The following is a 14021-nucleotide window of genomic DNA, read 5'->3' as shown; positions in this document are numbered from 1 at the left end:
TTCGAACTTTGTTGGAGTCAGTCTAGGTGTCTTTGTGCCTTCAGCACTGAGGAGGAGTGGGAGTCCTTCCTGTTTCAGGGAGAGTAGTCCGGTCTTGGCTGGAAGATAATGCGAGTGTCACCCTGGCTTGCAGTGATTCCCTTAAAGTGTGTAGTCTCATTACCTTTTATTCCTTGCCTATGTTTCAGCTTGGGCTGGTGCCATGACCACTGCTCCATGTTTCCTGTTTCAGGGTTTCTCCTTTCTCTTGCAGCATCCTATGTAGCCACCCTTGCATGCATGGACTAGAGTTGTGTCTTACTACATTGTGTGCATCAACACAAACACAAAGCCTAGTAGCCTAGGATGGCAAGGTACTCCTTGTGCCTCCCTCCTCATCCCTTCTTAAAGTTAACAGAATAGCTACAGATTTCACTGTCCACTGTTATCTTTTTCCTTGGAGGTGTTGCTGAGATTCCTGGCCCCTGCTCCACTGCTGCTGACTATTTTCTGGATCTGGAGGATCAGATGCTTTCTTAAGCTTATGTCTTAGGCAAGACAGTACTTCAGCAGGAACCTTCAGGATGGCCCCAGAAAAACCTATAGTGTGCTAGAGCAGATGTATTGGCCTTATTCTCCGTTTTGTCTGGCGGTTTCTATCTCATCAGTCTCTGGCTAAGGTCTTCCATTTCCTGCCAACCCTTGTGGGGGTGCCTTCCATACACCCTACTTTTTCTGTTTCTTACGTTGACTTACTGGGATCAATCCCAGGTTTTTTGGCATGCACAATAGTCACTTTTCACCCCCTGCAGGCTGTTTTGTGGGTTTTCGGTGGGTTCAGTCTGTGTGGTTATTCACTCAGGTGGTAAACTTTTCAATCACGGTACAGAAAGGTTAATATCCAGTTGAATCTCTGTGTCCTTCATCTGGTTGTGTTGAACGGTTCCCCTATCTCAGGGGTAGGCAACCTGTGGCTCTCCAGCTGTTGCAGGACTACAAGTTCCATCATGCCTCTGCAAATCATAGCTGTAACTGTCAGTTTTCTAATGTTGCAATGCCTCATGGGAAATGTAGTTCCACAACAGCTAGCGAGCCGCAGGTTGCCTACCCCTGCTCTATCTGGTAGGAGACTATCCTTATCCAGGTCAGATTTGGACATTATCCCTTCAGTTGGCTCCTGGGCTGCAGACATGCACAGTTCTCTTCTTGGCCTTGTTAATGTTGAATGCCCATCCCTCAGTTGGGCTGCCTTTGGACTTCCTAATGGTGTCCGATTTCCTTTGTCTCTCAGTGGAGAAGAAAGAAGTAGAATTTTTTTACTTACAATAAAATCCTATCTGTGGAGTCCATTTAGAGACATAGGTACCGACCCCCTTTGTTCTGCTCAAGTTCTTGGTAACACTTGCTACAAACTGAGGAAAGCTGGATAAAGGAATGGTTCTCCTGGGCCTGACCCACAGTTTTTTTTTTTTTTTTTTTGCCCAGTCCTCTTCTAAGCAGCCGTATAACCTGACAGTATCTGAATTCCTGTGTCCCTCAATTCTGAGAGAAGGCTTTTAAAGGTGAGTATCCTATATTTGTGTTCCACTGCTATTATCTGGTAAAGTATAATTGAAGGCAAAACATTTCAAGTTTTGGATAGAGTGGAGAGGGATTGGAATGCCTAATTGTTTTTTATTGGTGTCTGTACCTGTTAGGGAGTTTCACCCTATTTATCCTGTTTAATGTTTTCATCGAAAGTGAAAGTTAAAGAAAATCCCAAATTTTGGGTTGTCCCCAGAAAAGTAATAGAAGGGAAATCCTCCAATGGGGGCACTAGTTTTGATAGCCTGGGGGTCCCCAATAAATTTCCTTAATTTGCAGCGATTTCCTCTCACTTCCTGTTTGGTTATGGGACAGGAAGTGAAGGGGAAATCTCTGCAATGGGATACAGATGGCGGGCTGGGGGGGAACCTGACAGGGGTTATAACTCTCCCTTGCTCTATCCAAAATGAAAAAGACATTTCCTATAGTTCTTCTTTAATCAAATAACAGTGAAAGAGAAGTCAGAAGACTCTCTGTAGTGCAGACTCTGTCCCTGCAGTCATTCAGCCAGGAGACTTGGCACATTCCCTGGTCAATGGATGAGCACAGGTAGCTTGTACAGATCTGTACACAAAATACAACAGCAAGGGCATACAATAATGAAAGTTGGGACAAAAAGTAATGTTATTAGTGATCAAAAGCAAAGATTTGCTGAAACTAATTTCACTTTTGAGCAACTTTTGTCCTCTGTATTACGTATTTGAATCGTCTGGATAATGAACTCCTTGCATATGAAAAGGGAAATTCAGTGTTGTACTTGTTTTTCAGGTGACTGGCGATCTGTTTGATATCATGTCTGGACAGACGGATGTGGATCACCCTCTTTGTGAGGACTGTACAGACACCCTTCTGGATCAACTTGATACTCAGCTGAATATAACAGAGAACGAGTGTCAGAACTACAAGTAAGAGATGTAAAGGCTTTCTGTACAACAAATGGAAATGGTGATTATTGTGCTTAAAGGATAGGCTCCCCCTTTTTTTACATGTTACAGACGTATTTAGAGTGTAATATGTTCAAGCAGACCCCACTTCTCTGCCTTAGCCCCCCCCCCCTTCTCTGTGACAGCGGGTGGGGATCCCCTCACCTGCAGCCACTGTTGCATTAAAAATCAGCGTGGCTGTATGGGGCACCTCCTGCTTAGCTGCATCCAGGGGCAGACTGACAGCTCATGGGGCCCCCAGGCAATAGGGGATCATGGGGCCCCTGTGTCTTTGCCCAAACTCAAAGCCTATGAAAAAGCTACCAGGGGAATCTCATGGGGCCCCCTACTGACCCCGGGCCCTCGGGCAGTGCCCAAGTTTCCAAATGGTCAGTCCGCCCCTTGCTGCATCAATCTATAAGTCCCATCTGCCTCTGTGAACGATGAGCTTGTAGTTTTAAATGCACTATTCGCACGCTATTCAGTGCCCTCATAGTCCATTGACACTTTCTACAGCTCTGAAACTGACAGCCTGACAGAGGTGTAGGAAGTGTCTGAAGCAGCCTGACCTTGCACCCACAATCCATTGAGCTCAGGTGCGACATTTTGCATGCTCCTGTAAAAAAAAAAAAAAAAAAAATCCACAATTTTTTTTTTTAACCTGCAAAAATATGTGCATTTATTTTTTTAATAATCAAAGTCCTCCTGCGCTTAGGTGAACCTGTGGCTAAAGCTACTAACACTTAACCATATACCAATAAAAATGGTCAACCCAAATTGTAAATTGTGGAGCTGCGCTAATAAACTATATGTGAACCCCAATACGTGATATTCAGTGAATAGGTAAACAATATCCCCTTATAAATCAATTAAATCAAAATATGACATATACCCCAAAATATACCTCTACACCACCTCTACTAAATGAGTAAACAAAATATTCCACACATACATACACAATAATTATACACATATATTGAATGCCGTGAAGCCAAATGAACTTCTGAACGGCAACACCAGTGAATAAATAAAGTGACATAACCGCATGTAAACGTTACATGCCCTGGATAAGCAGGTTGAAAGAAATAATAGTGATCCCACTAGGGAATAAAAATCAAAGTGAATCACTGAAACCACTCCTTGTGGTAAACATGAGGAAAAAGAAAAAGGAAAAGAGGAATCAAAAAGGTAAACACATGTATATGCTCAAAATGATTTGTGAATCTAAACAATGCCAGTGATCCCACTATGGGATAAATACAGTGGATTTGTGAAACCACAAATGGTGGTAATTGTGAAAAAAAGAAAATCAGGCTCACCGCCTGTAAATCATTAATCACTTACATAAACGATAGTGACCCCCTACTAGGGATAAGTAAACACCAAAAAAAATATGCTAAATGCCTATAGATACTGACGTGATTCGTAACCCCAAATGGGGGTTGTGAAAATAAGTGACTTCAAACAGTGCTTTACACTTTCCGTATATCCATAAACATGCCTGAAGAAGTCACGTGACATCATGATGTAATACGTGGGCTCGTGGTGACACAGCTTCCGGCGTGCTGATTCAGCTTCCGGGACGGATCACATTGCAAGCCACCCGCTCCATCTGTGCTCGCCACAAAGAAATTTCCCCTCGCATTTGGCGAGCAGGCGAGTGGAAATTTCAAGCCCTGGTCTATAACATATCAGGTGGGAGGAGCACAGCACCTTTCTTTCTCAGGTGACATTAAAGGCACAAAATAAGCCGGCCATAGATGGATCGCAATTCAGCCAATTCAGGAGGGATCGATCGAATTTTGCTCCATCGGTTGACTTCAGTACAACCGGCCTTTCGGGTTTGTTTTGTTCGATCACTGCGGGTGGCTACATCCACGAGCAGTGATAATTGTGTTCTGATGGAGGGGAAACCGCTTGCTGTAAGAATACAAAAGCTTCCTGGGAGGGATTCCCCCATCAACACTGACTGTGTTGATGGGGGTATCGAGTCATTTTCTTTCCTGCAACTTGTGGTTGTAGGAAAGAAAATTGCTTAACATATGGCCTGCCATAGAAGTACAGCTCCTGGTTTAAGAAGGCCTGGGCTATGAGGGGACATCCCTGCAGGTTCCAGAGAAGTGAACACATTGTCTCAGCCTCTTAAACTTTCTTGTGGTTTCAGACGGTGCCTGGAGATCCTGGAGAGCATGAATGAGGATGATAAAGAGAAACTGGAAGCCATGTTGAAGGAGTTAGCTGAAGATGAGGAAAGACTGATTCAGGAATTAGAAGAAGTGGAGAAAAATCGAGAACAGATGGCTCAAGACATAGAGAAAGTCAGACAAGAAGCAGAGAGGCTGGAGCAAGAAGAGGCTCAGTAAGGATGTTATTCTGTATAATAAATGGTATAATGGCTTTGTACTTGTCTCTGCATTATGAGAAAATGACAAAACAACAGATTGACTTTACTAAAGATGATTCCCAGTTCAAACAGAATAGTCTGCATGCTCCTCCGTCTGGTACAACCTGCAGTCAGCCAATGCTGGGAGAATGCAGGGTAGGGGGTTGTTCAGCTCCATACAGAATGCATCTTCATCTCCAGACTCTTCCTTCATATTGACGTTTCGGAGACTGTAGGAGTTAAAGCCCAGGATCCATAGTGAAAGTATTCTGATGTCATAAAGCTTCCTATTAAAGGAAGATCTCACCTGGTTTCCAGTGCATGAGCCGTTCTAAGGCCTTGTTTACATAGATGTTACCCATCAAAACCTTGTCCAGATCCTCTCAAGACTCTAGGAGGCCTTTTCAATAGTTTACATTGCATTCATGTGAAATTTGTAAATCTTTGGAGGAGATGATTAACCCTGCTATATTGACAGAGGTTGTTGCATAGTTAAAGGGTTTTTGAATTGTGTACCAGAGTTTGGCAGTTTTGGCCCTGATCCAGGCTCTACCCACTTGTCGGCATGCCTTACTCTTTCGTTACACGTAAGTGAATAGCTCATCGTGCTGGCAAATGACTGCCATTACCTCTCTATTATACACATGAGCTTCGTAGGACAGTTTTATCAAAGTAATCATTCTCCAGGAGGGTGGAAAGTCCAGTCAGTAGTACTTTCAGCTTGGGGACTGTATGGAGTACTTGGTGTTTCAGGACTGTATGGAGTACTTGGTGTTTCAGGACTGTGTGGAGCACTTGGTGTTTGGGGTCTGTATGGAGTACTTGGAGTTTGGGGTCTGTATGGAGTACTTGGTGTTTGGGGTCTGTATGGAGTACTTGGTGTTTGGGGTCTGTATGGAGTACTTGGTGTTTTGGGGTCTGTATGGAGTACTTGGTGTTTGGGGTCTGTATGGAGTACTTGGTGTTTGGGGTCTGTATGGAATACTTGGTGTTTGGGGACTGTATAGAGTGCTTGGGGACTGTGTGGAGCGCTTGGTGTTTGGGGACTTTGTGGAGCGCCTGGTGTTTGGGGACTGTGTGGAGCGCCTGGTGTTTGGGGACTGTGTGGAGCGCCTGGTGTTTGGGGACTGTGTGGAGCGCCTGGTGTTTGGGGACTGTGTGGAGCGCCTGGTGTTTGGGGACTGTGTGGAGCGCCTGGTGTTTGGGGACTGTGTGGAGCGCCTTATGTTTGGGTACTGTGTGGAGCGCTTGGTGTTTGGGGACTTTGTGGAGCGCCTGGTGTTTGCGGACTGTGTGGAGCGCCTGGTGTTTGGGGACTGTGTGGAGCGCTTGCTGTTTGGGGACTGTGTGGAGCGCCTGGTGTTTGGGGACTGTGTGGCGCGCCTGGTGTTTGGGGACTGTGTGGCGCGCCTGGTGTTTGGGGACTGTGTGGAGCGCCTGGTGTTTGGGGACTGTACAGAAAACATGTGGAGAGGCCGTTGGGGGCCAGTGTGTGGGGATAATATTAGAAATGTGCTCATTCCATGGCATTTCCTGTTCTGGGACGTTTATTTTTTAAAAATGTTTTATAATTGTTTTTCTCTGATTTGTGAAGGTATCAGAAGGAATACAGCGAGTTCAAACGTCAACAGCTGGAGTTGGATGATGAACTGAAAAGCGTGGACAACCAGATGAGATATGCGCAATTCCAGCTGGACAAACTAAAAAAAACCAACGTCTTTAATGCCACCTTCCATATATGGTATGTTATTGGTTGTCGTGCTATCATCGCGACAGCTATGACCTCACCATCTGTGTGAATGAAGACCTGCTTGTGCTTTACCATGCTTATTAGGACTAACCCCGCACTCCATTATGTGGAACCCCCCGGGGTTGGAGGACAGCCATCATGTCTGCTCCAGCTAAGCCATTGTATGGTTGAGTATGCCATTGAGGTCCCTCTCATGCAGGGATTGGCATCTTTCTTCTTCCACTTGAGTACCAGAAGCCCTTGTCCCAGCTTTGAGCACCCCTCACCACATACTCATGACATTTGTTTCTATATAGGCAGGTGCCCATACCCTTCACCTTCTGGAATCATGGGACACATAATACACCTGGTTCACCTTTAGCATGAGCTAAAGAGTAGAGTCATCAGGGGAATTGCCGATTTCACCTCTAACATACGTGTGCTTCCATAATGTCTTGAATTGTAGAACTTCAGATGATTTACAGATCGCCAATTAGCAGTGATCCTTGCTACTCCAGCCGGAATCATTCACTCTCCTGAAACTTTTTGTTCTCCATGTTACATAAACGTGAGGGAAAAAATTATTACAGATGTTTATTTAACCCCTCGGCAGCGGCGCCTACCGGCCCATTAAGGGTTTCAGAAGCCGGGAGGCGGGGCGGGGTTTTAAGGTCATGTGACCACCGTGATTAGCTGAAAGAGGCGATCGGGACTTTTTTGTGAGTACCGGACATGTGTGCTGGGAGCGTGCAGGACGCGTGCTCTCAGCACATATGTTTTTCTTAATTTGCATGCAGCCGGCGTGAAGAGGTTTAAAGCTGAACGCCAAGCACTAAATTTATAACCCTTTGCCCTCCAGAGGATTTCCCCCGCTTCCTGACCAGGCCATTTTTTGCGATACGGTGCTGCGTTATTTTAACTGACAATTGCGCAGTCATGCAACGCTGCACCCAGATGAAATTTGCATCCTTTTTTTTCCCCCCCACAAATAGAGCTTTTTTTTTTCAGTGGTATTTGATCGCCTGTGCGGTTTTTTATTTTTTGTGCTATAAACTAAAAAAGACCGACAATTTTGAGAAAAAAAGAATATTTTTGACTTTGCTATAAAACATATCTAGTAAAAACATTTTAAAAATCAAGTTTAGTAATAAATTTAGGCCAAAATGCACTCTGCTCCATGTCTCTGCTAAAAAAAAAATCCCAATATGTGTAAATTATTTGGTTTACGTGAAAGTATAGCGTCCAAAAATGGTGTTCTATATACTGGAATGTTTTTTTTTTTTCCTACTAGTAATGGCGGCGATCAGCGACTTATAGCGGGAATGCGGGACTGCAGTCGGCATTCTAACACTGAGGGGAACTGACTTGGTGTCACTGACATCCTCAGTGACACCAAGACAGTGATCAGTGCTAATAAAAAGCAGTACTAATACTAATGGCACTGGGCAGGAATGGGTTAACATGAGGGGCGATCAAAGGGTTAACTGTGTGCTGTTTTACTATGGGGGCTGTGTGGGTGTTTCACTGTAAGCACAGTGCTTTGTATGGCGGTGCTTTGCAGAGCCATACAAAGCAATGTGCAGGAGCTGACGGGAGAGGTCTGTATTGTTTACATACAGGCTTCTCCCCCATCGAAAATCCTCGAAAGTCACTGGGTGCTGGCAAGGAGTCAGCAGCCGGGACCCAGTGATTGACAGCTGAGGCCACAAATGGCAGCGCGGGTAGGGGCGCACACACGCCCCCTACCCAGAATTGCAAAATCATGTGTATATACATGTGATTTTGCGCACCCGTGCCGCCCTGTAGCAGTATTTCTGTGTAGGGCGGCGCGGAAACGATTAAAGTGGTTGTAGAGCTTCTTTTTTTCTTTAATTAAAACAACCTGTTTATTGGCCCTGAACCACCTCCTTCTTGGGTCCCCCACCAGGGTTCTTGACTCCTCCTCTTCTCTGACTGCCCCCATAACAAGGCGTTTGCTTTGGGGACACTCCTGCAGGCTCGATCCCGTGCCATGCTGTGTGCGTTCATAGTCGCACACAGTTCGGCTCAGCCCTGCTCCTTCCTCACATGGTTTGGCTGATAGCAGCAGGAGCCAGTCCTGTGAGAAGAGATAGAGGGGGGAGAAGAGCTGCTGCAGACAGACACTTTCACTTAAATATATTTCTCAATAGCCACAAAGCATATCAATACACTTTGTGAGCAACAAATCCCTTTGTAAACCCAGATATTACTTTGTAAAAGTAGCAGTGGCATCATCCCTGTGCTATACATAGCCTGTATACCTACGTTCAGACCAAAACTATGCTCATCCCTAATTTTAGACAATATTTGCATACCCCAGAGTTCAGCTTTAAACAATGCAGTAAGCTTTTTAGGTTCCAGCCATTTCTAATTGCCTCCCTCTGTGACTCCCCAGGCATAGCGGTCAGTTCGGTACCATCAACAACTTCCGCCTGGGCCGTCTTCCCAGTGTTCCAGTGGAGTGGAATGAGATTAATGCAGCTTGGGGCCAAACAGTTCTGTTGCTGCATGCCCTCGCCAACAAGATGGGGCTCGAGTTCCAAAGGTGAGACTGGATCCATCAATCAAAAACCTTTTATTGTGTTTTTGTAAAAACAAAAAAAAAAAAAACAAAACACTAATTTCACTGCTTTCCATATAGATACCGTCTTGTACCTTTTGGAAATCATTCTTATCTGGAATCTCTCACAGATAAATCTAAGGTATGGTTTTAGAAATGTTGAATGATTTGGATGAATCCTTTGTATTCGCTTAACCACTTCACGCCGGCACCTCCCGGCCCTTTAAGAATTTCAGGAGGTGGGCGGGGTTTTAGGGTCATGTGACCACCTTTATTCGCCGCCACGGCGGTCACATGATCGGAAAAGGTCCCAATTGCAAGGGGAGATCGGAACCTTTCCATGAGTCACGGACATATGTGCTGGGAGCACGCAGGGGCACTCGCTCTCAGCACATATGTATTTTCTAATGGCACTCAAATATGCGGCCGCTTGGTGTCAAGGCCCAGACATCGAGAGGCCACATATTTGCGTGCGCTCGGCGTCAAGGGGTTAAGAAGAGTTTTTTTAAAGTTTACACAGTTGCCAAAATCAACAGGCTCAAAAAAGAGAACAAGTAAAATATAAAAGGCTCGTTAGATCCATTCATTAGTTGTCTTTAACCTCTATGTACATCTCCAACTGTTGAACTCCAACCGGCATGCTCAATACTTTTGTTTCTTGTCTGTTGAAGGACACAGGTATTCAGATACAATCGCTTTAATTGTAAGCCAGTCCCACCTTTACCCAACGTGGCTCAATTTTTTGCTAGTGTCCTAGGGTGATGGAAGTCTTTTACCATCTTTGCTGAGAAAAGTCTAACCAGTTTATATTCGTCCTTTTCTTCATTTTTGTTTGTGGATTTCTTTTGTCAATTCCAATCAAGATTCCTCACTACATTGTGGCTTGAGCTGCTACATAGCAGCTATTGGGATCGGCCCTTCTTGAGGCTGACTTTGGACCAGGGACGGACTGATAACTCATGGGGCCCCCAGGCAATAGGGGATCATGGGGCCCCTGTGTCCTTGCCCAAACTCAAAAAAGCCTATGAAAAAGGTACCAGGGGCATCTCATGGGGCCCCCTACTGACCCCGGTCAGTGCCCGAGTTTCCAAATGGTCAGTCCGCCCCTGCTTTGGACACTATACCTATATCCCACTGGAGTAGACATGCAGGATTAACCTGGACTGTGACCTGCAGAACACTGTAGCACTTTTTACACCTGTGTGTACTGGTAAAAGTTATCTGTGGAGTGCTTTCCAAGTCCAGAGAGGTGGCATTGCCTCAGCGTTTGCCCTGCCTCTAAAAACATACTGGTGAGTACCCACTTTGAGAGCAACTACATAAGTAGATGAGATGCTTAACTCTGTAAGGAGTTTACTGACCAGCAGCTAGAACCACCCTTATATCCCAGTTTGAACTGGCTGGCTCTGCCTTCTGGGCAGTGTTGGCTGTGGCTTTAGTCTTTCAAGTCGTGTCAGATTGGATTAGATCCCCTTCCACCATTGGGGTTGACAGAGGGTGGGTGGAGTAAATATCTGGAGCACTACCCTTCAGTTATAAAGTCTTGTTAGAAGCATCTAAGATTGTACCCACATTGGTCTTATGTCCATACAGATGTGCAGAGCACTTGGTTATGCAGCTCAGACCATGATATATCCAAGGAGCATCTGACTTGTGTGGCCTTTGAGGGATGTTGACTCCTTGGACTTGCACTTGACACAGTGATTTGTAATGCCACTAGAAGCCAGAGCATACTCCTACCTCCGCATAGACGGTCTAGGGCAGGGGTAGGCAACCTGCGGCTCTCTAGCTGTTGTGGAACTACATTTCCCATGAGACATTGCAAAATTGACAGTTACAGCTATGACTTGCAGAGGCATGATGGAACTTGTAGTCCTGCAACAGCTGTAGAGCTGCAGGTTGCCTACCCCTGGTCTAGGGAGAGGTCGGCCCCTTCACCTACTTAGTAGGAGCCCCAAGAGAACAACTTCCAATCAGCTCTTAGGGATTAAATTCATTAATCGGATAGACCTTTTGAGCACTCTTCCTCATAAGGGTGCACCTCCACTTCTAATAGTGAGGGGGCTGAATGTGCATCCTGGTGAGTCCTGAGGTAATTGGTTTTCTGCCACATTGGTACAGACAGTGTCTCTGTAGGTCCACAGTCTAATCTTTTGCCTCTTGTGCCCCGTGTTTACACCTAGTTGTCCCTCCTGTATTGTCCCTCCTGTACCATGATACAGAACAATGCATCCTTTCTGGGCTCCTCCCACCTCTAGACCCCTTACTTTGGTCCAGTAGAGTCTAGAGTAACTGAAAAACCCCTTGTGGTAAATGGTACCCCTCAGTGCCCTTTTTATTCCTCCAAAACAACTTTGACCTGCATGATCAACAGTGACCAGTTTTACCTGTTTTGTACCTGAAGAAGGTCTTACACCTCTATCACTTGAGCATACCTGTTGTTTCTCGCAGCTGCATTGTGGGTTGTCCAGGTGACTTCCAGTGAAGGATCAACTTTATGGAGCCTAGTAGTTGGCACCTTCCTGAATGGCCTCACTGTTGCAAGAGACAGCCAGTTAAGGCTTTGCCTGGCTCCAGCACCGACAAGCCTCCTTTTTCAGTGGAGTGCCCAGTTCAGCTTAAGCCTTCACCCTTTGTGTGCGTAGCTCTCTGATCCTCAGATATTGAGTTCTGCTCTTCTTCTCCATTGCAAAAGGGTATGGTGTTGAGGGAATCCTTCCTTAGGGCAACCTCCTCTCCCCTATTTTTCCCCAACCCATTTCAGCCTCTCTTGGTTGTTACAATAGTGTGTTTCTGTGGGTCATATAGTACTTTGTGTTCTCCTTCAGCCTCTGCAGGTACCTAAGATAGTTTCATCCTCCCGTTTCAGGAAAATTCCTCTAATGGGAGTACCTTTTTTTTCTCAGGCCTGCCATATGGTTCTTCAGAAAAGTTTTATCCATGTCAGGGGATCAGCCCTAACCAAGTCTCCCAGGTTGGACTTCATTGGACACCATCTTAGTGCTGCAGTTTTTCTGCCCCTGAATGAATGGGAGTCCTCCCTCTGTCCCTCCAGATCTTATGTAGCAGGAGGTGATCATTGCCAGAGGGTCCTTTACCCTCCCTGGATTATTAACAAGTGGAATTCCGTCTTTCTGCTGCAAGTATCTCCTGCTGCAGATAGAGTTTACCTTAATGGGGACCTTTTCATCTGGAATTAGGTTATTCTGTTTTGAGTGACTTGCAGCCACTTGAGGAAAGTTCTCCAGATGCCTTCACCTGTTCTGACCTTCTGCTGCTGCATAACATTAGCTGTTTGGCAGTGATTCCTGTCCCTAGTTTCCTCAGATGTTGATGCCTTATGGGACATTGAGGGATTAGGAGCTTTCTAGACCAATGTCTATGGTCTAGGTTAGGCATGCTCTGTAGAAAGTTTGACCTCTAAGCAATTGGGGGTGTTTTAATGTAACTCCTCCTCTGGTGGTCTCTTCCTCCCCAGTCTGGGACGGCAGTCAACTTCCATCCTTTCCTACACTAATTGAACCCTACTCCTTGCTCCTTCAGCCACATTTGACTTTGTAGGATCCAGCTTTAGGTTGTCAGGTTTCCCGCATACCACCTATTCTCAGATATGCCTCATTAGGCATAATTGGTAGATTGGTTGCCTGGCTACGCAACCCCTTAGGGAGTTTTCCTGCCTTTATTCTAAGGGTTAGGGTTGTAAGGATTTGGACCTTCTCATGTAGACCTTGCCTGGGCCTAGATTTTGTCCTTGGTTCCACACTGAGACCTGTTGTCTCCTGGTAGTTGTTCCGAGTTTTTATCTGTTGACCACATCCTTGTTGCAGCTTGTTCTTCTCTTTTCAGGAATTTGTTGTTGTTTCACATGTTTTGGTGGGTTCTGATTGATACAACCCGACTGTATCTGAATTCCTATGTCCTTAATGAACTCCCAAGAAAATGATTTGAAGGTATGTAAAATATACTATAATTATAGGCATGCCATATAATACATATGGTGGACCTACCAAGGTAAGGGAGCAATGAATACCTGTACATTATAAACCGACTTGCTGTACCCATATTGTGTGATCAAGCCCCCTTCGTTCAATCAGTATGCTTGTACAGTTTCCCCAGTGGACATACTCGCCTCGTTCTCCTCCTGCGTTACCTTTCTTCCCAACTTCATACACATATTAGTAGACAAGGCTGGGAATCAAGAGGCACTGAGCCCAAAGTAGCAGAGTATTGAAGTTCTTAGCTCTAGAGGACAGCGACAGGAGGACACAAATTAACAGGACTACATTTACATTTTAGAATGGGGTGCCTTGAAAATTTTAAAGAGTGCCTTGAGATTTCCCATAATTTAAAGGGTGCCTTGACTGATAAAAGGTTGATAAATACTGTCCTAGAGAACAGGATGTCTTGTTTACTCCATACTGTGTCTTCTTTACCAGGAGCTTCCACTTTACTGTTCAGGAGGTTTAAGATTTTTCTGGGACAACAAATTTGACCATGCGATGGTGGCTTTTCTGGACTGTGTGCAGCAGTTTAAGGAAGAAGTGGAAAGAGGGGACACTGGTTTCTGTCTGCCATACCGGTCAGTAAATTGAAATGTGGTAGGCTGCACTTTACACATTTTTATTGCATTTTACACTTTTCATTGACTAAACCCATAATATACTGTATTTTTCGCTCCATAAGACGCAGCTAGGTTTCAGAGGAGGAAAACAAGAAAAAAATATTCTGAACCAGTGGACTGCAGACATAGTACAGGAAATGACCAGAGACTGCGGACGTAGTACAGGAAATGACCAGAGACTGCGGACGTGGTACAGGAAATGACCAGAGACTGCGGACGTG

At 45.3% G+C, this 14021-nt stretch overlaps 1 protein-coding gene across 1 annotated transcript in view; it reads left to right on the top strand.

Annotated features, from left to right (window-relative positions):
• Nucleotides 1-14021, top strand: part of BECN1 (beclin 1) — a 33763-nt gene that overhangs the window by 16934 nt on the left and 2808 nt on the right. Inside the window, exons 7-12 of the mRNA XM_089657532.1 lie at nucleotides 2332-2468; nucleotides 4651-4845; nucleotides 6464-6610; nucleotides 9015-9164; nucleotides 9261-9321; nucleotides 13616-13758. Coding sequence (XP_089513658.1) covers nucleotides 2332-2468; nucleotides 4651-4845; nucleotides 6464-6610; nucleotides 9015-9164; nucleotides 9261-9321; nucleotides 13616-13758 — 833 coding nt within the window. The remainder of the gene's footprint in view (nucleotides 1-2331; nucleotides 2469-4650; nucleotides 4846-6463; nucleotides 6611-9014; nucleotides 9165-9260; nucleotides 9322-13615; nucleotides 13759-14021) is intronic.

Source organism: Staurois parvus, unplaced genomic scaffold (assembly GCF_062004578.1).
Source record: "Staurois parvus isolate SC_StPar_1 unplaced genomic scaffold, SC_StPar_1.0 ptg001008l, whole genome shotgun sequence".
Classification (NCBI taxonomy): domain Eukaryota; kingdom Metazoa; phylum Chordata; class Amphibia; order Anura; family Ranidae; genus Staurois; species Staurois parvus.
Note: the sequence above shows the minus strand (reverse complement) of the source record. Positions and strands in the feature narration are given on the sequence as shown.